The sequence below is a fragment of the Harpia harpyja genome, chromosome 15 (genome assembly GCF_026419915.1).
Source record: "Harpia harpyja isolate bHarHar1 chromosome 15, bHarHar1 primary haplotype, whole genome shotgun sequence".
NCBI lineage: Eukaryota > Metazoa > Chordata > Aves > Accipitriformes > Accipitridae > Harpia > Harpia harpyja.
The window spans coordinates 5,601,625-5,625,088 of record NC_068954.1 but is presented as its reverse complement, the minus strand read 5'-3'; the positions used below and the strand labels follow the sequence as shown (position 1 = coordinate 5,625,088).

At 39.1% G+C, this 23,464-nt stretch overlaps 1 protein-coding gene across 2 annotated transcripts; it reads right to left on the bottom strand.

The window, feature by feature from the left end:
- Positions 1–827: 827 nt before the first annotated feature.
- MMUT (methylmalonyl-CoA mutase) lies at positions 828–23,448 on the bottom strand. 2 transcript variants are annotated; one of them, XM_052809448.1, is made up of 13 exons: positions 23,024–23,448; positions 22,021–22,432; positions 19,494–19,861; positions 18,645–18,802; positions 17,055–17,226; positions 14,538–14,786; positions 13,118–13,229; positions 11,717–11,832; positions 10,934–11,049; positions 5,283–5,414; positions 2,841–2,988; positions 2,558–2,725; positions 828–1,245 (listed from the first exon to the last, which is right to left on the bottom strand). In XM_052809448.1, the coding sequence occupies exons 1-13, from the start codon at positions 23,024–23,026 to the stop codon at positions 1,117–1,119; spliced, it is 2,283 nt and encodes a 760-aa protein (XP_052665408.1). In that variant the 5' UTR covers positions 23,027–23,448; the 3' UTR covers positions 828–1,116. The 2 variants fall into 2 exon arrangements, with proteins under 2 accessions (XP_052665408.1, XP_052665407.1); XM_052809447.1 differs by having other exon boundaries at positions 22,021–23,448.
- Between the last annotated feature and the right edge of the window lie 16 nt (positions 23,449–23,464).

Genomic DNA, 23,464 nt, shown 5'->3' with positions numbered 1-23,464 from the left:
GCCCCATTAAACAAGCTTACTTTAAGTAAAGATATGTTCAATTGCAATCTTTGAAGTGAGGATGCCATGCTATTAATTGGATCTGCAATTTCTGGCCAACTGCATCAATCTCATTTTGAATAAGGTATGATGGTGCTGAACATCGTAGAAGTGTGCTACAGCCTCTTCCACCACAAGGCAGATACAAGCATTATCCCAGGGAGGCTGTACTCTCATTTTATGATGGGATGCAATGAGCAACAAGGCAAAATGAAGTGAAGTGGGACAGGGCCATAATGCCAGGGACTGCCCCTCAAAAGACTCTCACACCCCATTTGCCTTGTATGGATTCCACAAAGGACTTTTCACATGTATAAAGCAAATTCCTTCTGGAGGGGAGAAAAAAAAACGGTAAGAATTTAGGATCAATTTACCTGAAGAAAGTCCAACTGCTAAATAGACAGGGATAGCAAGAACAATACAGGACAAAAATACAGAACTAAGTAAGGGAGAATGAGCACTGAAATGAACTTCATTTGAGAAATAATGAAGTACCGGGGAAGGGCAGTGATGCAGTCAGAGCGGAAGTGCACAGCTGCTCCTATACGGGTTACTGCCAACTACTGGATTTGTATCTTATTAAACAAACCATGAACTCTGAAAAATTACGGTTTATCTACTTACATGTTTCTAAAGAGAGTTAAGTCAGAGTAACATCAAAGTGCTGCTGGATTCAATCACATCTCTGCTGAACTTTAGTGATTTTGCCTGAAGACTTCTAGGTCTACAATGCCTGCCAAAAAATTCAAAAGAAGTTCCCTGCATGCAAAAGAGATCAACCAAAGAGCTGGAATGGATATTTTATTTATCAGTATATCTGGAAAAAAACCCAAACCCACCTACTGAATTCCCTTCATTCCCTGAAGTCATAGTTCTAGAGATAAAATTTTCTTGTGGGTACATATATAAATAATCCTCAAATAGAACAAGCAGAGAATTTACAACTTTCTTAGAAAGCACAAAACACCAGGCCGCGGGGCAGTGGAACCAAAGGTATGTGGCTGGCCATCCCTTGCTGATGATTACATTCTGTAAGCGATTAGTATAAGGCTGGTTGCGTTGTGTGACATTTCAGCATTACATAGATTGCTGCCTCTTCTCCAGGCACTTCTCAATATCATCCAACACCTGGACGGCTGCTTTTGGAATACGAGTCCCTGGACCAAACACACTGGTAATGCCGGCTTCATACAGGAAGTCGTAATCCTGTTCAGAAAGAAATTTAAGATCCATAATTAACAGTGCAACAGAAAATTGATAATTGATTTATAATTGGTATATGCTCTATCCTGTATGCTGGGCCTGAGAAAGCATATGCAACAAGTCTCAGAGAGAGGCAGCACAGCATCAAAGGAAATGGGAGAAATATGGTAGTTCGGAAGTAAAAAAGAAATATTTAAAAAAATCCACGGGAAAGGTTTTATTTGTTTAGAATCAGACTAATGTCAGATCCTTGGAAAATATTCAAAAGTCAACTGGATGTGACCCTGACTAACCTAATCTAAATTTGACCTAACTTCTAATTTTGCAAATACTGCTTTAAACTAGGGCTTGGACCAGGTAACTGCCAGTGGTCTCTTGCAATCTAAGTTACTCTAATTTTATGATTGTCCTGAAATTTCAGAAAGACCTGGGAAGCAGTTTTGTAGTCTCTCTTACTTCTGTATAGGATATATTATACCTTTTCCATCCACAAGCTAGTAGCATCCCATTGAGAGATTGGACAGAACACAGTTTATCTCCTAGAAAAACACTACCGAGTTTTGTTTATTTGATTTCAAAGTCTGTCATTCCTGAACACTTACCTAATTGGCTAGAAAAGGAAGAAGTCTGGGAAAAGGGAGCAACAGGAGATTTACATGCAAAATCAATTTGAATCTCTCTAGACAGAAGACGACCCTAAAGGTGATACAGCAGGGAAAACCGTGGATAAGGAAAATTTTAAAACAAAAGCACAGATCTGACTGCAAGGGAATCCAACAAACTGTTCAACAGTTTAGGAGAAAGCAGAGGGGATGAGAGGCAACACTGAGGCCTGATGAAGGGGAACATGAGGAGAGGCTAAACAGTGAATGAGGTGTGTAGCCTATAGTTGTTAGGACCTGCCAGGTGTCTTAGTCACTTGCTGTGCCTCTTCTGAACTGTTACTGGAAGTCATAAAGTCTCTTAAGACAGAAGCTAGCCTTTATCAGTAATATGCAAGGTACTGGTAATCGGAAACAACAGAGCATAAGGAAAATCTCCCTGAGGCTAATCTTTTCATAACACAACTTAATATTCCATCCACCAAACAGTGTAAGTTAAACCAGGACATGGTGTACAGAAAATCAGATCAATGAGACCTGACAGCACTCCGCAACCACCTTACAGATCTGTGTTGACCCTGGTGATTGTACACAGTAGCCTTCAGCACTGTAAATCACCTCTGACATTAACAGAATATAGGAAATAGCTAAAAACAGCACAGACAGAAATAAAGCAGTCTCCTAGTCTTGATGGAAATGATGTTGACCCATACCTGAGGTGGGATGACACCTCCACATATGACAAGAATGTCTGGCCGGCCAAGGGCATTGAGTTCTTTGATGAGTTCAGGCACAAGAGTTTTATGACCTGCTGCAAGTGTGCTCACACCAACACAGTGCACATCTGCATCAACCGCCTGCTGGGCCACTTCTCGAGGGGTCTATATAGAAAGAGGATTATGTGAGAAGTTATAGCCCCAGCCAGGCTGCTGAACAAGCATTAGAGGGAAAATCGGTGCATTTGAAATGCATTGGATACTGCTCAGTCAGTCATACCTGGAAGAGGGGACCTATGTCCACGTCAAAGCCAATGTCTGCAAATCCCGTAGCAATAACTTTAGCTCCTCTGTCATGACCATCTTGACCCATCTTTGCAACAAGTATACGAGGCCTGCGCCCCTCACGATCCATGAACTTGTTAACTCTGATTGAAAACACATATTGTATCATTGTAAGTCACTGAGAATCATTAGAAGTATTTCCACGAATAAAAAAAGCACTGGCTGCAACTGTATCATCATTTCTGTACATCAAATAAAAAGATCTTCTAAGTCATGGTTTGACTGTGTAGTCCGCATACTATGTTAATATTCACATTATATGATTACTAACTGATTTCTTGTATTTACTAGCCTCAACAATAAAATATTCTTTTTTACAGATAACCACTCCAATACTTTTCTGCTTTCTAACGGACAAAATAGTGAATTCTCTGAGGGCTTAATGAGCTGAATTACAACTAACCAAAACACAATTTTTAGATTTTAAGAATAATATGACCAATTATTTCAAAAGTACTTGCATGGCACACAGGCTATAGAGATGGGTCCTAGACATCATACTGTGCATCATCATCATTCAACTGGGAACAAGTCTGTCCAGAAAATGATTACTGTATCCCCCATTCTGTGCACTCATTCCAGTGCCTCCCTTTTTCTGGTTAGTGGCAGTTCATATTTCTGTTGTATTAAAGTGACTGTGTAACCACAGCCTCAGATATTAATCTTTCATCTTACTGCTCATTATCCATGTACCGCCAGTATCTGTCTTTGAGTGGGACACTAAGATTACCACTTCTCAGAAATAAAAGTTTGGGTTTTTGGCGTTTTTTTTTTTTTGGGGGGGGGGGGGGGTGTTTTTTTTAATATTGTACTGTTCTGAGCATTCTGCCAATGATGGAGTTGTATGGATTTGGTGCACCTTGAAACGATATGCTGACCTGGCTGGGATGATCAAGCTATGAATCTAGTGACTTAGTTTGGGGAAAAGAATGCTCTAGATAAAGCATTTATCAGCACAGAATTGAACAGCCTCAGGAGATGATTCCAGGACAGGAATATGCATTATGTAAGAGGGAAAAAATAAGAACTCTGGCAGCTTAAAAAGGAATTATGTCAAGACAGCCTGAAGAAGCAGACTGACAAAGCTTCTGCTTGAGGATGTATAGGAGTTGGGCCTCCCTTCTCTATTCCTAAGGACTGCTGAGAATATCAATGAACTAAGTACCTGAATTGATTTGTGATATCTTTAAATCCTTTTCTCTGTATTGTTTTCTGTTTCCAAATTCTTGTTTTCTTACTTCCCCACCCACAGGCTCCCTCCTAACAAGAACAGCTCTAGGTGCTCCAAGCCTGCCAGGCTAAAACCACCTGAGTCACTGCAACCCAGGGCTTGGTTTAAGTGTGGGGCAAGTGTGAAATCACACTTTCGAGGGCCTATGCAAAGGTGACACGTAGTAAATCCAGTTTCATTACCATGTTTACTAACTGGTACATATGACCTTGGACATAAAGGCAGGTATGTAAGAAAGGGAGCTACATCTTGATTCTCAAGGCATCAGTTCCTTTTCATGTAAATGCATAATTACAAATACTTAAACTTAAAATAAATATTTAAAATAAAAAATGATGGTGACATCCCCCAGCACAACTACTTTCAAGTCAGGCTAAACATCACTATTGTGAAGCCATCAAGTAATTCCCTTCTAAGAGATTCTGTAACTCTTTAATGTGTAAGGCCCAACACAGCAGGGACTTAGGAGCATCGATTAATATTACATCACCACCCACTACAGCAATTCAGTCTCTTTACCCAAGAGGACAGCAGCAAAGGCAGAAGCTGACAAAAGGCACAAATGGGCACTGTTTTCACACATACTACCATCTTCTGATGTTTTCTCCCTTGTGATATGAGTTAAGTAGCACCTGTAGTCTGGAAGTTGTGTGTGGAAATCCAGACAGATTTTAGCCTTACAATTTTAGGAACAGTAAGAATGAAGTTGCAGGGACACCTTCTGGGCAGACCAAAACCAGGTTTTGCAAATATGAATTGCTGGAAAAATTTGTAGAGATTACTATTACAGAGTCTTCAAAAGAAGCAATCCAATGTATAGGGACTTCAGGCAATGTTTCTCAGCTTCTTAATCCTATGGCTGCCTAGTCGATTTGAACAAAATCCTCAAATCATAACATCACCTCAGTGGATTTTGTCTGCAAGCAAATCAAGTTCTATTAAGTTTCAACTATTCTTTTATTGCACCTATTTCTTCTCATTCTGCTTACTTGCTTACAGGTATGAGAATGACTGTGCAGGTCTTTGTTTTGTTCTGGAAATGGCATTCAGGTTTGGGGAATGCTTTTTTAGGGCACAGCGAGTAGCACATATATTTAATGGATTAAATGTGAGGCTGTGTTTGGCTTCCTGGGAAGCTATTCTCACCTATTGATGGCATGAAGAATTTCATCACTCTCTCCAAACTCCTGTCGATAAGCTCCGCTCACCATTCGGTCACTGGCTTTATGCTCCCCAAACACCTTCTTCATTGCATCTGTTATTTCTCCAACGGTGCATCTAAGATACAGAAACAAAGTATTAATGCTATCAGGAGGCTTATATGAAAACTGAATACAGAAATCACTGGCAGAGGCCCAACTATTTGCCTTGCTGCAGGACAAATTCAATTACACTTGTTTTCCCTTTGGTGCTACAACTCTGAACATCTGACTCACCCCACTGTCATCCACTAATAAAATGTGCAAAAGTGTTTTTAAGAAAATACTGTTTTGCTGATGTGAGAAGCGATTTTACAAGTGACAAGGCAATAGGGACCATTGCATGGCAAAATATTTCAGGAAATTAAATCAAATTTTCTCAACTGGGAATTTTTTTTGGCTCAGACTGCAAGATCTTGCATTTGGACTCATACTAAAATTCAAAATATAAATCAAGAGAAAAAAAAAGGAAGAACACACAGAAAAGACTGAAGCCTAACTTTTTAACTGGAATTTGTTTGCCTTTCCCTTGATGTTTATATTTTAGTATTTCCTTCTTCTCTACTCCTCACATAGCTCCTTTATCCACTGAGATGCAAAAGAATCTGGGAAATCCACCTACATGCAAGCTGCAAGCGTTGTTTGCTACTGGAGACACTGTGCATGTTAGAAATAATACACATTTTACTGCTGTAGCACAAGTGCTAGAAGCCAAGTAGGCTGTGCTGTCTTCTTGTACAAACATCGGAAATAACAGCCTCTGTCCCAAAGCATTTAAAAATCTCATGCTTAATGGATTCTACCTTTTTGTGTAAAATCTATAATGCAGACTGTACCAAAAAAGACAAGAGCAGTTCAGCTAGTAGCTCCATCACAGCAAGCTTCTTACTTCTGGTATGAAATTACCTGGGAGTCAGTACTGTGTAATGATTTTGAAGGTACGCTACTGAGCTCTTGATGAAATCTTTCATCAAAAATATTTTGATGAATATATTTTAGCTTATACTTGAACAGAAAAAGACTAAACAATCTGTGTATATTAAGGAATGAATACAACTTGCTGCAAACTTTGTCAAAGGAAAGAAAGAAAAAATACTACTCTTACAAAACACTTTAAAAGTATGCTTACAAATATAGAGACCAAACCCCACCCATTCAGCTACTGCTAAGCATGTTACAAACCCCTGCAATCCACATTTTCTCCTGTCATATTGCATTTAATTATAACCTACTCTGAGGCAACATTAGGTTAAGCATCCTCTAAAGCTTTTATATAAAATGCTCGAAGGATGTTTGGACAAGATGCAACTTCTTGTCTACATACTTTTGGAAGGGGATAGCCAAATTAATTGTACTCAGTTTTCCTTCTGCTGTTTGCAGTTTCAGTAGCTATTATCTGATTCCTACCTTGTGCAATCTGCCATGCATCCAGTGTAACAGAAGATGGATTTCTGCTGTATTAACTGAATCCTTCAGTAAATCTGAGAGACATTTTACTTCCTGTGACCCCCCCCCAGCTTTTGCTACTCATGTTTTTTATACTCAGCAAACTTAACCATAGTTATAAACTGTAACTACGCTAATGTAAAATGGCAGAAATCCCATCTTGAACATATAGGCAAGATCTGTATAATGCATGTGCCTGAAGCTGGCCTCTTATCTCTAGGTATCACTGTTCACGGTTGGCCTGCTTTGTCTAGAAGACAGTATCATGCTGGAACACACATTTTTAACTCATGTTATTGACATAGTCTTGACCACTTTTTGCCATCTCCCCTCCCCCTGGCTTTCTGGAATTATATTTGTAAAGTTCTTTGCTTTTATCCATTTTCTTCCTCAGCGCACTAAGGACTTCATATTTGGAATCATGAGGATCATAGTCTAGAAAAGCAGCTAATGCAAACTAAAACCAAATTTATGGCTATGTGTGAATACTACTTAGCTTTGAATTTATTTATTAATAATGATTTAAAAAGCATTAGTTATAAAGCAACCTGTTCACAATTGTATCAGAACCCATTGACAACAATATGTAATATGCTTCATTTTTACAGCATCCGTAGCATCTCAGAAACCTTAGCAAGCACTATCTGAGTTACAATAGTTCTCAGACCTTACTCACTTAGATCATCAGTTTTTGTTTTTCAGGACATCTAAATAATCTTATTAATATTACTGCTCTCTGATATTACTAACAAAAAATTGAAAAGTAAACTGCGTAAGTGCTACATTAAGTGACTTCCCCAAGGTTAAAAAGCAAGTTTGCAGCAGACTTAAAAATATTATCTAGAAATACGGACTCCCTCTCAGAGTGCTAGACATCACAGATTGCAGCCTGGTAAAGATACACCCCATGCATAAACACTGACGACTTACTCCTGTGTAAACACTGGCAGTTTGGTGAAGGCTTACAGTGACATAACACGTGTCTTTTCTTCTAGAGAAAACTGCAAGCTTAGATAAATCTTTCTCTTCCTTCTCTTTTGCAGAAGCAGCATCCGAGTATAATGTCAGCATTAAATTAAAGCACAGCACATGTAGATACAGTTGTGCTGTGCTTTTCTGCTCTTCCTATGTAAAAGTGTGAATGGAAGTTTCATGTAACAAGTGAAAAATAAATGGCTTGGACTATCAATTTTATTGAAGTATAATCTGGTGGCTGGGATGAAGGGTTTTTGTGTACTGCACAAAAATGAAATACATTTCTTTCTTCTGTAAATACTGCTTCTGAAATCCCTTCAGAATATTTTGAAAATTCTGCCCCAAGTCTCTGCAATGCTTTAAATCTAAAGTTCCTAAGTAATAGTAGGAGTTTTGCTTTTAAACTACTCATGAATGCTTTCCTACTATTTACCAATAAACATTTTTTTTTAAATCTCTGCTTAGTTCTTAGTCCTGCTGCATCAGTGGCTGCCATCTATGCATCCACAGTGGAATAGCTCTGTCCAGAGCCAGGAATACAGCCTCTTTCCTTAACAGGGGAGGAAAAGCATACTTTTAATGACAATTATGCTTTCCTTTAATCAGCTAGCCGTTACACTGGACAGGTTCTTTATAATCTGGATGTATAAAATCCCTCCCATTTCTGTTTATCTTTACAGCAAAGTTTTGTCCTGGAGACAACCTTTTCATCTCACTATTATAAAACTTAAGTAGCATAAGCAACAATTATTATTATTAATTTACAGTTTTTTCAATGCATGCTGATAAAAACCTACTAGACAATTATGCAAAATTGATGGAACAGAAGTCACTTTGCATTCACTGTATACATTTGTGTTTCCTTCATATGACTGTCATTCACGTTTGCCTTGTGCGGAACTGCACGTTAAAATTTTGAAGTGGAGACCAAAAGATAGCTATATTCTCTGTTTTGTGTTTTATTAGCCTATAGCCCTTACGATGTCTCTTGTGGCAAGGACAGCATGTTTGTACATAAACTGTAGCCTGCATCCTATGAACTTCTGCACTGCTCAGAATTACTGTTGACCAACTGTGCTATAGCAGAGCCCTCAACTGTTCCGAGATTCCCTGTGCTTCCTCAAAAGCAGGGGGTTTCCAAATAAGAGGAGCTTGGCTCTTCGCTAAGATTTTGGGCAACTGAACAAGGTCAATGGGATGAAATACAACCACAACTGTGATGGCCACAGAGGATATTGTTCAATTCAGTATGTCCTGTCAGGCACAGGATCTATCTCCTTTAGCAATTTGTGCTGTGACTCTCTCCCAGGGGTTCACAACCAGCTCTAGAGGCTGTGCTGCACAAATACGAATTTGAAGAAAGAAAGTCAATGACCATAATGTGCCTGTTAGGACTGTCACCTTCTGTCTGTTCAGTCTCACACCACTGCCACTGCCTCACTGCATTTCACCAGTAATGAGAGGTAGCACTGTGTCATCAGGTGACAAAGTACCATGAAGACACAGACCAGGCAGACAAGGAAGCAGCACTACATGCTACATTACACTTCATGACTTTCTCTTCCACCACCGATGGCTGGCCCTGCAGCAACTGCAAGTCTGGAGAGGGACAGAAAAACAGCACTGCAGATGAAAGAGATGAGAAAGAACTCAGCATGATCTGTCTCATAGCTCTACCTAACTACACCCATTTTCCTGTGATGTGGCTTCTCATGGGAAGTGAGGCACAGAAGGGAGGCAGTACTGCTCCCTATTCCCTACCACCTTTGGCCTGCCTTATTACTCTGGTTACAATAATAAAATAACTTTTCTACTTCTGCTTGTCAGCACTGAAATCTCCGTATTAGTCCATGGAGTCTTTTCCATAGTTCAATGCTGAAAATTCTGTGCCACTCCTTTTATTTCAATTGAATTACATTACTTGTCTTCATGATCAAACCCATCGTTTTCCATTCAGTAGGAGACAGGCATCTGTCACTAATATGCTGGTCATACTGGCCTACTTGTCTACTATTTGTGAAGGATGAATGTGCTTACTTGAAAAATCTTTTCCCATGTTGCCCCTAACAGAAGGGCTCCCCAGAAATGTTCACAGAGCTCACAATCCTCCTTCAAACACTCTTTATCAGATGCCATGACAACTTCTTTCTGTGGTCACATTCCATATATAATTTTGGGGCAGAGTTAAGTTTTGTGTTTGCAACTTACAAAATGGATCTGCAGTCCATTTTATTATTTTACAAATAATAAAACCAAGGTCACCGAGGAGAGAAACTAGCAGTTAACTGGTCCATTTTGGTACAGAAAATACGAATCCCCGGTAAATCTAACACTACCCTCCTGTGACCTTTACAGTTCAAAGACATGCTGCTACTAGAATTGTGACAAGCTCTCTGCGGGAGAAGATGTGCCCAAAATTTGGCTGTTAAGTGTCCAAGGAAAGGGAAAGAAGGAATTTAAGATATCACAGTAAAAACAGCACAGTGCCCCAATAAGGGGTGAATTTGGTTTGATCATTTCTGGGGCATTTAGTTAATTAAGGAACAGACAGATGTGATCTATTCTAGAGACTGACACTTACTCTGAAGCAGGAATAAAACAGTCTTAAAAGCACCCTAGGTGAAAAAAGTAAATGTTCCACTGGACTCTAAAGGATGCCTCACTGCTCTACTCAAGAGCGTCTTTTATTCTTTGCCTGGGTAACTAAACTTGTTTCTCTTTCAATCAAAAAATGTTTTCACACCAATCTGTGGTGCAAGGAAGGATGAAGCAACAGACCATAAGAAGATTGTGAATATCCATTTTCACATCTCAGACACTTCTTAAGCTCCCTGACCTATGAATAAGCAGGGTGACAGAGAAACCTAGTTACCTCCTGAAACCAGTAAGTCTGAGCTGTAAACAACACAATGTGTATGAACAACATAATTTCATACGAGACTCTTTGTATCCATATTCTTTGTGAGAAATTAAAGCATAGCCTTAAGACACTGTAAAATGTAATAGCCTATCTTACAATGTCAAACTACAGCCATCTTTTACTTCCGCCTTGGAAAAAAAGACCCAAAACATCTCAAGACACCAACCTCACTGATGCCATACCCAAGATCAGTTGAAAGATAAAAACGAACCATTGATTTTTAGACAGCAGCTGGATATTCACCCCCACCCCCATACCTTGAACGTGCTGCTTCCACTGCAAGTGCAAGTAAGTTGCCTTCCCCAGTAGCAGCACACTGCGTTAGAGCAGCGAGACATTGCTGGGCTGCTGCTTGATCTCTACTAGCCTTCACCTAAAGTGGAGGAGAAAAATACTAAATTCAAACAAACTACACGGTAAACTGGGAAGTCGAGTGTGTAAGACTTTCTGATTTCAAATATTACTTCTGGAGGCATGGAATTGTCAATTGTCAATATATGCTACATATGTCAAAAAGATTAGAAAAGGTGCTTCAGACCTTAAAACATGTGTACAAATCCATTAAATAACTCTTAAACCATTCTATCTACATTTCTACTAATTATGAAAGTGGATGTTGATTGCTGGTTCCATAACCCTGTCCCTTAATAGCACCTGACAAGCTGCACCAGAGTCTGAGTGATTAAGTAATGTTACATACTTCTAGAGCAAAACATTGCATAGCTATTTTCTATCTTATTTTCAGAAAATGTAAAGTTCTCAGTTTTGAAAGGTTAGACGTATTCACAAGACTAACCAAAATACAATGACTAAACCCAAATGAACGTAACAAAAACATTTTTGTTTGGATTCTAATACTGTGTTTCATGGGATTTTCCATCAGCTTCCACTGAAGTAGAACAGAAATCCAGCTTCTTAAAGACTAGAGCAGATTCTCAGAAATTTGAGGGTCAAGTTTCTGGAAAGCCACCTTTCCTTAGTATTACTCAAGTTCTATTTGCAATTACAAGAACTTTCATTTTTAAGAAGGTAGTTCCCACCTTATTGATCTTCTCGATCTGCTTGCTACGGACTGAGGTATTATCAATAGCCAGAACTTCGACTGTCTCCTCTTTTTCCAGCTGATGCTTGTTTACTCCAACAATTACTTCAGACCCTATTTCCAGTAGAAACACCAGAAACTCAGAATACATTTGCAAACTACTGTGAAAAGACACAATATTAATAGGACAAGAAAATTTTGAGCAATATAATGCAGCACTTTTCTTTATAACGATATACATTTCAAATACTTAAAATTTGTTCTTACAGGAAGGGCTTAAGTCTGTATTTTCCATATTTTATGATGAGACATGATTAGATGCATGAACATTCAACTCAGTGAATACTGGGCCAGAAAAAAGATTTGAAATAGAACAATATTTATCTTACAAACTGATCTAGTAATGACTCACTAATATACATTAGCTATTTTTCTCTTTAAGTTTACATATCTGAATCTTACAGAATTAAGCAGAAGTGCTGGTCTCCTGCACTGCTCTGCATTTACATTTCTGATTCATCAGATAAATAAGAAAGTGAAGCTCCTACCAAAAACTACTCCATATGAATAAAAATTAATTTTTCATGTTGGAAAACTGTATTTTAGCTTTCAGCCAGTATGGACTTGACAACCATTTTTATTTGCAGTGCCTGATAACATTACTATACTCTTCAAAGCAACATGAAGTAATTTACCTTGGGAGAGAAAACACAGAACTTTCTTGCTTATTCTTTATTGGTCTTAATTAAAGACCTGCTTCAAATTTATCCTCCAAACAAAAAAGTTCATATAACTTCTTTTATGTTTGAGTTATCCCTAGTTTCTCTCACTGGACTGCTACTGGAATGCAGACTACAAAAAGCAGAATAGAGCTATAAGCACACATATACACATCTCCACATATACTTGCTATATGTGTACATATGCATGTATATATATGTATCTCACAAAGAGCTGCATCATCCTCTAATCTGAGATGACTGCATTTTTTCTGGTCTTCAGGAAAAATGTGCAGCTCCCAAGCAAAAGCAGGAATTTGGCCAGATACATTCAATATTGCCATCTGCTGGCAGTCACGATTTAGGAGTCACGAAGTTAAGCGATTAACTGTTGAAGACCCAAAATACTCCTTTAAAATAGTCTTTCTAGTGCTTTGTCTAATCTAATCTTAAATATGTCAAGCAAGACTGTTTTCACACTGGTACTGTATTTCATACATACTGCTATCTCTTTCCAGAAGCTTTCACTGACATAAAACTAAAATATTACCATTTTATCACTCACAATCTGCTACTCCTAAACTAAGGAGAAAAAAACCCAATGAAAATGTGTGTAAAAAACCTTTATACAAAGGTATTCTATTGGCAGTTATCCCTTCTTTCATCTCCCTGCTCCCTACCAGAGTCAATCCTGGCTTGTCTTCGGGCTGCACACTCTTCAATACGAAGTTTGGGAATCCCCTCAGCAACAGCTTTGGCCATGCCACCCATTTCTTCAATCTCCTCAATAAGCTGCAAAATGAAAAGGATTGAGAAAATGAGTAGTAGCAAAGTTCGCAACATGAGCTTTGCACTTGTACCGCCATCCAAACTTTTATTATATCTGTATATACAATCCTGTGCTCTAAAAGTGTGTTTCCTATCCCCATGTCTCTGACTGCAGGTCTTGGTATAAATTAAGAGACGTCTCAAACAAAAGAGCATTTTTATTACCAAAACTCCATTAATTCAATAACAGTGAATGGCATATTGTTCAATCAGTAACACCCATGGATGAAAAGGCTTAAAATTTGAGACCTTGACTCTGCACTGACTTCTGCCTGCCAAGCAGCTCTTATGGTTACATGTATACAAACACAAATAAATTGAAAAAAGCCAGGGTCAGTTCTCTGATCCTGAAGACAAGTGGCATGGCACGGTTCAGCTCTCACACAGCAGAAGCCTATTCAGCTCCAAAACATGCTGACCACATTCAAACTGCCTACTGAAAATGGCCATCAGACCTTGCCTGGCACTGTCTAGAAGTATCCTAGTTGACAAAGACCTAAACCACACGTCAGACAATGTGCTAACAGTGTCTGTACAGTCCCAGGCTAGTGTTTGGGCTGCATTAGCTTATTGATTTGGGACTTCACATAAGAGCAGTAATTTGCTCAAAAGGAGAATCACTGGGTTTAGCTGTAGGCTAGACATGTAGATCTCTATCTTTATGCAGGATTGCCACCAGTAAGACTACTCCTGCATAGTACTTTTCACATGCAAGTAATAACTGGCAGCTAAAAACATTATTACAAAAAAATATGCTGATTCAACAAAAAACTTTCTCTTAAATTCTGCATAATACTCAAGTATGGCCAGACAATTGTCTGCCTACATGACTGGCTATAAAACTTTGCTTTCAGTAATCCCTAGTTTTAAAGTCTCAAGCAGATCACCACAAGCATGAGTAGGCATGTAATTAAGTAGGTTGGTCTGACTCTTTCTTCTGTTGAACGCTTTTTTTTCTTACACATAAAACATGAGAACCCAGCAAATTGGGAGTCTTCAGTGTGCAAGGGACTTTGCAGGGCTTGATTATTTGTTCCACTCTGGGATATTTCCCTTTTGAATGTAGTCTACTAGAAGGCTGAAGTCTCTCTTTCTCTAAATATACACTGTATATTCGTAAAGTTAATTTACAAAGAAATCACTGAAGCATAAGTGTAAAATAATTCCCTCTTCAGAAGTTACCAACTTACCAAATAGTCCCTTAAAGGACATCTATCAAAACTCCCATATGTAAAATTTTCCCACAAAACATAAAAGGTTGTGTAAACTGACCTTTAAAGCAGCTTCATAGACATCATTGGTGAGGCACTCCATGAGGTAAGATCCGCCCCAGGGGTCCGCCACTTTAGGAATGCCTGACTCCTCCTGAATTATGATCTGCGTGTTCCGAGCAATGCGAGCACTCTTCACTGTAGGCAAGCCCAAGGCTTCATCAAATGAATTTGTATGCAAAGACTGTGTACCTCCAAACACCGCAGCCATTGCTTCAATTGTAGTACGGATAACATTGTTAAAGGGATCCTGGAAGGAAAAGGAGAGCTCTGAAGCTCAACTGTTCTGCCACGGGGCTGAGGCAGATTAGTCACACATATATTACCACAATGAAATGAATGCAAGATTCCCCATTGAAACACTGTAATCATAACAAAAGCTGAAAAAGAAAAGTCAATAATAAACATCCAACCAAACTGATGCATCACTTATTAGTATCTCGGACAAAGAGATTAATCCATAAAGAAAGCCAAAATTATCAGTGTATGAGTACACTGGTCATGATAACAAAGCAAAGCCTAACTTATATTTAGTGGTGTTTCAAAGAACTTAACAAATCCAAGTTGGAGAGGATGGAACAGATAGTCCTGATGTCCTCCATTCTCAGATTCCAGAATTCTCAGAGCAGTGAATAGCACATCCGTCAGGTTACTAGTCAAGATCTGTTTTGGAACTAAATGTGCTTAGTATTTTCATTAACGACAGCATTACATAAAGGTAGGAATTACAGCTGAAATTTGCTGGTGCTATAAAATTAGAAGATATCTATGGGAGAACTGGCATATTAGCCAAAACAAATGGATAATCTGGAGTACAAGGTACAGAAATAGAGTCAGTATTACAGAATATAATCTCAGCCTTTAGGTCAAAATGTTTACCTGCTCTTTTCAGACATCTAGACATTTTAGTTGTATATATGTGTCTTTACAGTCAAAGAGGAGTTATCATGATCTCCAGGGGGTGACTTATCTTCTGAGATGGAGTGAAGAATCACACACTGTGATTATTGAGGAAATTTAACAGTAGCTCAGATTGCATACCTAATTCTTGACATGCTTAGTTGGGATGAAATGTATCCAAAATAATTAAGAGCTACCAATATAATAGGACCTTGAAGAAGGCAAAGTGAATCATGAGATCTGTGAATTACATTATCTTCCCTAAAGAAATGGAATTAATATCACTATTTTACAGGGACATGGTAATTCTACCTACACTGGAGTACATTTCTGGTTCAAGTATTCCATTTAAAGAAGTACAGAAAAATGTGATTTGGATGAGCAAGAATGTAAAACCTAATTTATGAGTGGATACCTATCTAAAGGCAGGCCAAAGGAAAATATATTTGCCCTCTGAAACCTGTAAGGAGTAAACACTGGGCGCTGAAGAGGTATATTAAGATAAACAACGTTTAGAGAGGAAAAAAGGCTTATGATCCAGCCAGAAATACATTTACACTGGACACGGGAAGACAGTTGAACATATTTTTGGTCATATTAATAATACCATGCTTTTAATACAAACTTTAATTGGTGGACCTGCAAAGACCACTGTTCAGAAAATTCCATTGTTTTAGTTTACTGTGTTCCTGTAACATAAGTAAACTTTATATTTGCTTTGAAAAAAAGAATAAAACCAAGGCACAGAAGTCAAATAACAATGGCTGCTATCACAATCCAAAAATAACTCACATTGAGTGACTTTGATTGAGAAGCAGGCCTTGGAATAAGAGCTGGAACCCAGCTCTGACCTCACTTGGGTTTAGTTTAGTTCCAATGATTTATTTTCTTGTTGTGATGTAACTCAACTGGAAGAGCCGATAGTGCACCCAAAGAACAGACCAGCTGTAACCATTACTTTACTCTTCAGCAGTGAGAATCGGGGACATGAATGACTTCCTTTGCTGCACAAATGGATTCTCAAGCCAGTGGTCCTGAGAAAAAGGTGCCTCTACTTCCTCATTCAGCTATGTTTTGAAGGGTAACTTACAGGACAAATCCAAGAGACAGCTTCATCCTCTGAGTCCTGAACTAACATAAGCACCTCTCTGCAATTCTCTCTCTGCTTAGCAGGTTTGCATCCTACTCTCAGTTCAGTATCTGCTAGACTGGGAGCACACGTGCTTAAGACAATGATTCCAGAATGAAAATGAAGCCAGAGAATGAAAAGTTCGGCACTGAGACTCTGCCTATCACCATACTGGAACCCCTTTTGTAAATACAGTCGCAAGTCTTTAGTTTCTGCCCTTTTACCTGAGCACTACAGGGCAGTCCAGAATACTGAGGTGTTTCATAAACGAGCATTTTGGGAAGAAACGCTGCTGGCACTCAACAAGACTTTTTGTGCTACATAAGCAAAAAGATGTATCCAATGCTAGTATGTGCATTTGTCAGACAGAGTAAGACAGATTGTCTCCTTCAGAAAGCTGCACCTTTATGGGTAAAACCTGCAGCCTCCTTTAAGATATACACCATGAGAACATATAATGAGGAAGTTGATGAAAGTCCAATTTCTAACCTGCTCAGTGAGTGACCAGCCTGAAGTTTGACAATGCGCTCTCAGCAGAAGAGATTTGGGATCCTTAGGCTTAAACATTTTCTCTACCAAGTGAGCCCACAGCCGCCTTCCAGCTCTCAGCTTAGCTATTTCCATATAGAAGTTCATGCCAATTCCCCAAAAGAAGGAAAGCCTGTAATAAGAGCACATGAACAGGATGAAACATTAAACCATTCTAGTAACTCTGTTTCAGTAAAGGAGAAGTCCTACAGCAAGGCCTCCAATTAATTTACTTTTACAGATATAACCCAGACATAAGATGATGGGAATGTGCCTGGACACTGATGCCAGTTGCTACAGAATGATACACACTTATGCCAGTAAACTGACTTAGCCTCCAAAAAAGGTGACTGCAGTCAAACTCCCAGCAACAATGGTCCCTGGAACTGCTAAACTGTCCCCAGGGACTGTTTTGGGGGAGCCCTAGGTCAAGGTGTTCCAGCAAGTCACTAATACAGACAGTGACACTCTAGTGCCAGGGAATGATCCTATACACAATCTACTAGTGTAGTTATGCTCACAAACTACTTATAATGAGAATACATTACATGCTGTAAGCATGCTTTCATCCTTTTCCTGATGATTTTAATAAAAATCCAAATCAAACCAGTTTGATGTTGATGTTTGATGTTGAGCATCATACTGGATAGCATATCAAGGAACAGACTGATCTACTTTTTCCTACTTACAGCTTCTATGCTTCATGAATGTAAAAATGCATAGTTAACGCCAGTAAAACTCAGCATACTGAAGATGCACTTTTTTAACAGTGAATTAGCTACTGAAACAACTTGCCAAGAGCTCTTACAGATTCTCCATCACTAGAAAATCTGAAAATAAGGCTGTATCTTTTTCTACATAATCCACTTTGATTTTGCCACAGATCTCAGAAACAGGTTACTTCAGCTGACTCCTATAGTTTGAATGTGCAACAAGCTACATGAACCATGCCTTTTGTTTTTTAGACTCACTGTAGTTAGAGAATCTGTAAATCAACTAGACCACTGAAACCGTGATTCTGCTTAGTTTGGCAGTAACTATACAAAAATACAATATTTTGCTTAACATTAAATTTTATTTTTAGGAAATTTGCAACTGTAAATTGAACTACCTGAACTTCCCCTTGTTAGGCATTTTTCCCAAATATTTCAAAATAATACTAATGAAAAAAAATCATTAACACTACAGCATAAAAGAATTGCAAGAGGTCTTGCTGCGTTCTGCAGTCCCAAACCTACAACTGTATTAGATATAACAGCTTAGAGATCCTCTTTCTGACCAAAAGACCAACTGTCACAACAGACCTTGACAATGCTTGGGCTTGTGCATGCACTTTATTCAGTTTATTAGTTTAGATGTACTCTAAGTGTCTGTTGGACCAGATCCATTTTCCTACCTCTGAAACTGTGTAACAAAACCAAAATAAAACCTATCTGCAATGTGAGCATTGCCAATAATGCTTGTATGTGTAAAAATACTGAATTTGATATTAAACTCTATAGAGGTTTTACCAAAAGTGAGTTTTTATACTTGCAAATTTCTTTAGCTCACCTTGGTGCAAATTCATCAATGGTAAGGCCAGCTTTAAGTCCAGTTCTGCAGTACTCCAAGCCATCTGCTATAGTATAAGCTAATTCCAGAATGGCATCAGCGCCTGCCTCTTGCATATGGTACCCACTGATTGAAATGGAATTAAATTTTGGCATATACTGTAAAAATAAAACACAACAGGGTACAACAACAGAAGGAGGGATCTGATAATTGTTCTATCAATGTTCACAAATAATCTATTCTTTGTAGACTGTGAATACAACCTATCTCTATTAAGTGATGTTTGCAGATGTTTACTTCACATGCTTTTACCTTCTTGCACTATTTATTGTGCTTAAACTATCACCCACCATGTTCTTGATTACAGGCTGTGTGCTACCTCTCCAATGAAAATGCAACTAAGAAAACAACTGGTACTACTTAACTACCAGTCTTCAGTTCAGGACTTCACTCCTTCCATTACCTCTTTCTCGTGCTTAATTTTGCAGCAGAAGTCCTTCAAGATTTCCCACCTCTTCGCTCCTACTTACACCTGTATAATGCTTCTAACTGTGGCACTTCTTATTTTCTATGTAAAGAACAGCCTGTCTGTTCCTTGTCTCCAAGGTTCCTGCCATTCTTTCAGGCTTAGGCTCATCTTAATCTGACTTTGATTTGGACTGACTTAAAAATCTTAAAATTTATGCTGTAAGTGATTTGGATTCTTAACTTCTCCTCCTGGCCCTTTCCACAACCACATCATTCTTCACTATGACAGGTCTTCCCATCTTCTGTTTTGTTCTCCAAAGTGCCTCATAAATAGTTTACTAGATGTAATAACAGAAGTAAGTACATTTAAACAATGAATACCTTTGAGGTGTACTGGAAGATGTCAGCAATAATCCGCATCGATGGTTCTGGGGGGAAAATGTACGTATTTCGGACCATGAACTCCTTCAAGATGTCATTTTGGATTGTCCCTGTCAGCTTGGCCTGAGGCACTCCCTGTTCTTCTCCAGTTACAATGAATGTTGCCAACACGGGAATGACTGCCCCGTTCATTGTCATAGAAACCGACATTTTCTCTAAAGGAATTCCATCAAAAAGGATTTTGGTGTCTTCCACTGTATCAATGGCAACTCCAGCCATTCCAACGTCTCCTCGAACTCGTGGATTGTCTGAATCATAACCACGGTGAGTGGCTAAATCAAAAGCAACAGATAATCCCTGCTGGCCAGCTAAATGAAAAAGAAAAAAAAAACCAAAACCAAAAACTCAACAAAAAACAACACAGAGAGATTCAGAAGTGTTGAACAGACTTGCATTAGAACTGTATCTAAATTTATTAATTTTATTTTACATGATCCAGGCTTGGAAGACAAACCAATTTTTGATGTTAAACACTGTCCCCTACCCAAACTTGTCCAAGGTCTTCTAGTCTTGGACTTTAAATGAAAAAAGCTTTTAACTGAGGAAAAAAAAAAATGCAGTCCTTCTAGCTCAGCCACAAAACCAGCTTACTGTGCTTAACAAATTACTGAATAACAGTTTAGCCACAAGTTATAAATGTGCATAGCTAGACAGTATCAGGGCTTATATACAGAAATTCTACTTAGCTTAGCTGGAAACAAAAGTGTGATAAACTATGTCACATTACCTTCCCTTTACCACAAATTAAACACATGCACACAAGTTGCTACCCTGACTCTAGTGACATACGTTGTTTATTCACAAAGCAAAGTGATGTGTTACTAAATCTACGGTAGGAGAAAATCATTCATATAAAGCAGGGAATGGGACAGTTAGAGCTCTTTGCAGACTTGCTGCTGCAACCTGAAAGCAGTACCTGAAACCCTGCTACCCCCACGCATTCACCCTCTGACCAGCACTGCTATTCCTGAAGTAACTCTGTCTACTGCATTTGCAAATCCACTTCTCAACATCAGCAGCACTTGTCAGATACCAGCTATCATCTTTGATCTGAAAAGCTAGGTATTAGCTCTGAAGCACAATGACAAAAATTTAAATTTCTGCCTAGTTTCAAGCAATAGAAATTTCAAGAGAACTAATAATTAATTCTTTTTCAGCATTCTTCTAATTACAGAGAGATTTTAATTGAATTATTAAAAATGCTTTACAAATAACTAGGTCAGATTCAGGATCTATGCTAAATAATTCAATATTAATACAACCATTAACACAAGAAGATAAAATTACAGCATCACAATGTCAAAACTCAAATAAAGATGAAAAATTCCTGGCAGCAAACATTCCTGAGCAACTGAGCTGTGCCAGCAGGTAACCCAAGTGTTAGCACTCTTGCTTCAGCAGCAATGTTCAGCAGTAAGACACAGTATATTGAGAGCAATCTTTCTATTGAAATGTTTATTTGCAAACCTCTAATAGCCTGTATTTATAATTTCTTAACTTACTGAGAGTTTTATAAATGGAAAGAATCAAGAATACTTGCAAGGATACTGCAGCGGCTAATACTGCTTCATATTAGCTAACCATGATATTGCACAAGGTAAAAATCACCAAACAACTCCTCCCCCCTAGCCTAAACAGTTATGTTTTGAGTAGGAGGGACTGTAAAGTGGGAAATAAAAGTGTCACAGATGTATTACTCAGAAGACAACTTTCAGTGGTCTGTTGTTTTGACTGTTAAGGTTATAACTAGTTTCAAACAATTGCTAAGACGTACAGCTGGTGTAGAACTAATGCTTCAGTCTATCAAAACCAACTTTTTAGTAGTGGTTTTACAATGCCTAGCTCAATAGTGTATCATGATGACGCTCCGGCTATTAGCTAAATAAATTGCTGCAAAGCACAATAATCTGCAAAAATATTGGGACAACTGCTCTCAAATAAGGAAAATACCCATACTTTTAGGAAGCTGGCTTTACTAATACACCATGAATGACACTATTCATATGAATTTATGAGTTCATTTAAAATTTGTAATATGAGATGGAAACATGGAAACCCAAAATGCCAGAATGCACTAACACCAGAAGTTTAGCTAAGTGAAAAAGTTCAACATTTTTTTCCACTAAAATCTTCTCTCATGGTCACAAAACAAGTGTAAAGCGCTCCATGATCTCTGCTGGTTGGACCCTGGGATGTAGCCAAATTATGCCTCTAAAAGTGTTACAGCAGGATAACTAAAAGTAGCATTTAACACATTCATTTTTCCATCTCAATAGCAAAATGAAGCAAAGACAGTTTCAGAAATGATCCAATTTCCCAGTAATAAAGAAATACAGCGCCACTGGGAAGATCCTATCAGAAACCAAAACTCACAAGGTGGAATGATCACATTTGCCATGTAATTCACCATATGAATGTTCCCCACTGCTTTGCAAGGCAATGTTGTTTCCCAAATCAGCGGTCTTACCTTTAATGTTGTCCTTGTAGAACTTATTGCTCTCTTCCACTGTACTGAAGCCAGCATATTGGCGGATAGTCCACGGCCTGTATGTGTACATGGTTGGGTAGGGTCCTCGAGTGAAAGGTTTCACCCCTGGCAGCTCCTCAGGGAGGTCTTTCGTGTCCCTTTTGGAGTATAAAGGCTTGATGTCGATCCCCTCTGGGGTGTGCCAAATTAAATCCTTTGGATTCTTGCCTTTCAGCTGCTTTTCAGCAAGGGCAGCCCACTCGGGGTGCAGCGGCTGCCCGTGCAGCGAACGCCATGCGAACTGGCAGGCTGGAAGTTGTGCCAGACATGTGCAGCGGTGGGGCCACAGGCGCAGGAGAGCATCCTTGGCTCTTAGCATATCTGTACCACGGGTTGGTGAGTATGGTGTAAGCTGAAGAAAATAAAAACACCTATTTTGCATTATCATATAAATTGACATGGGAGAAGTGAGCGTGGAGAGGTCAAGCAGTTTGCTAAAGCCAGAACAATTACTCAGGAAAAAACTAAGTGTACTTACTCACTTACTCATTTAATAAACACGCCCTCCCCTTGCCTTTCAACCAGACAATGCATAAAACACAGTTCAGGAAAAATCCTACACTTTTCTCTAGCTAAGGAAAACATTCCTACAACTCATCTACATCCACATATGAAATGTGTAACTTTTTTCAGTCCCTAAGCAGCACCATCGTTTACCCGTCACTGAACAGTCAGTGCTACGTATGAAGATGGCATGCCTAGCTACATTCTCACCTTCCCATCTCTTTCTCATCTACGAACTCCTTTATGTCAAAGAGGGACCTTCACCATCAAAGAGACACTCTGAAGGAAGCGGACTGTCAGAAAACTGCTGACATGTCATACACTTTGGAAAAGGTGGCTTGGGCTGGATGAAAATCCAAGCTATACTAACAAAGAAAGGAGCAAAAAAATGCAGTATGCAAGAACACAGGGATAATACAAGTTGCAGAGCTTGTCTCACCATGCACGAGATTGAGATGGTGGATAAGTTCAGTAATTCCTGAAAGCTGTAAGCTCCTCTGCTTCTCCTGTCCGTACCCTACCCCTGCACTTCCTCCCCAAGCCAAAACCTTTACAGCTTGGCTCCAAGGGCCAGTCGCCTCCTCTACGCCTCATCTCCTTCACAACTGCCTGGAAACACACTTCCCCGACACCTTTATGAGAAAGTCTGCGTAAAACTGGAAAGTGCCTCTATCACTGTTATGGTGCTGCTGCAACACGCTCCACACAAGTGCTTTAATAATATAGATGCTATGTGTGGTATCCAGATAATCAGATGAGCACAAGGGAGCTCCAGAGGAGCACAGGGTTCCCCGCAGAGACGTGATCCTGCAGCCAGGATGGACGGCAACCTCTGCCCCCGCTGCTGCACAGGTCCCAACGCGACCCCCCCGGCCCCGTA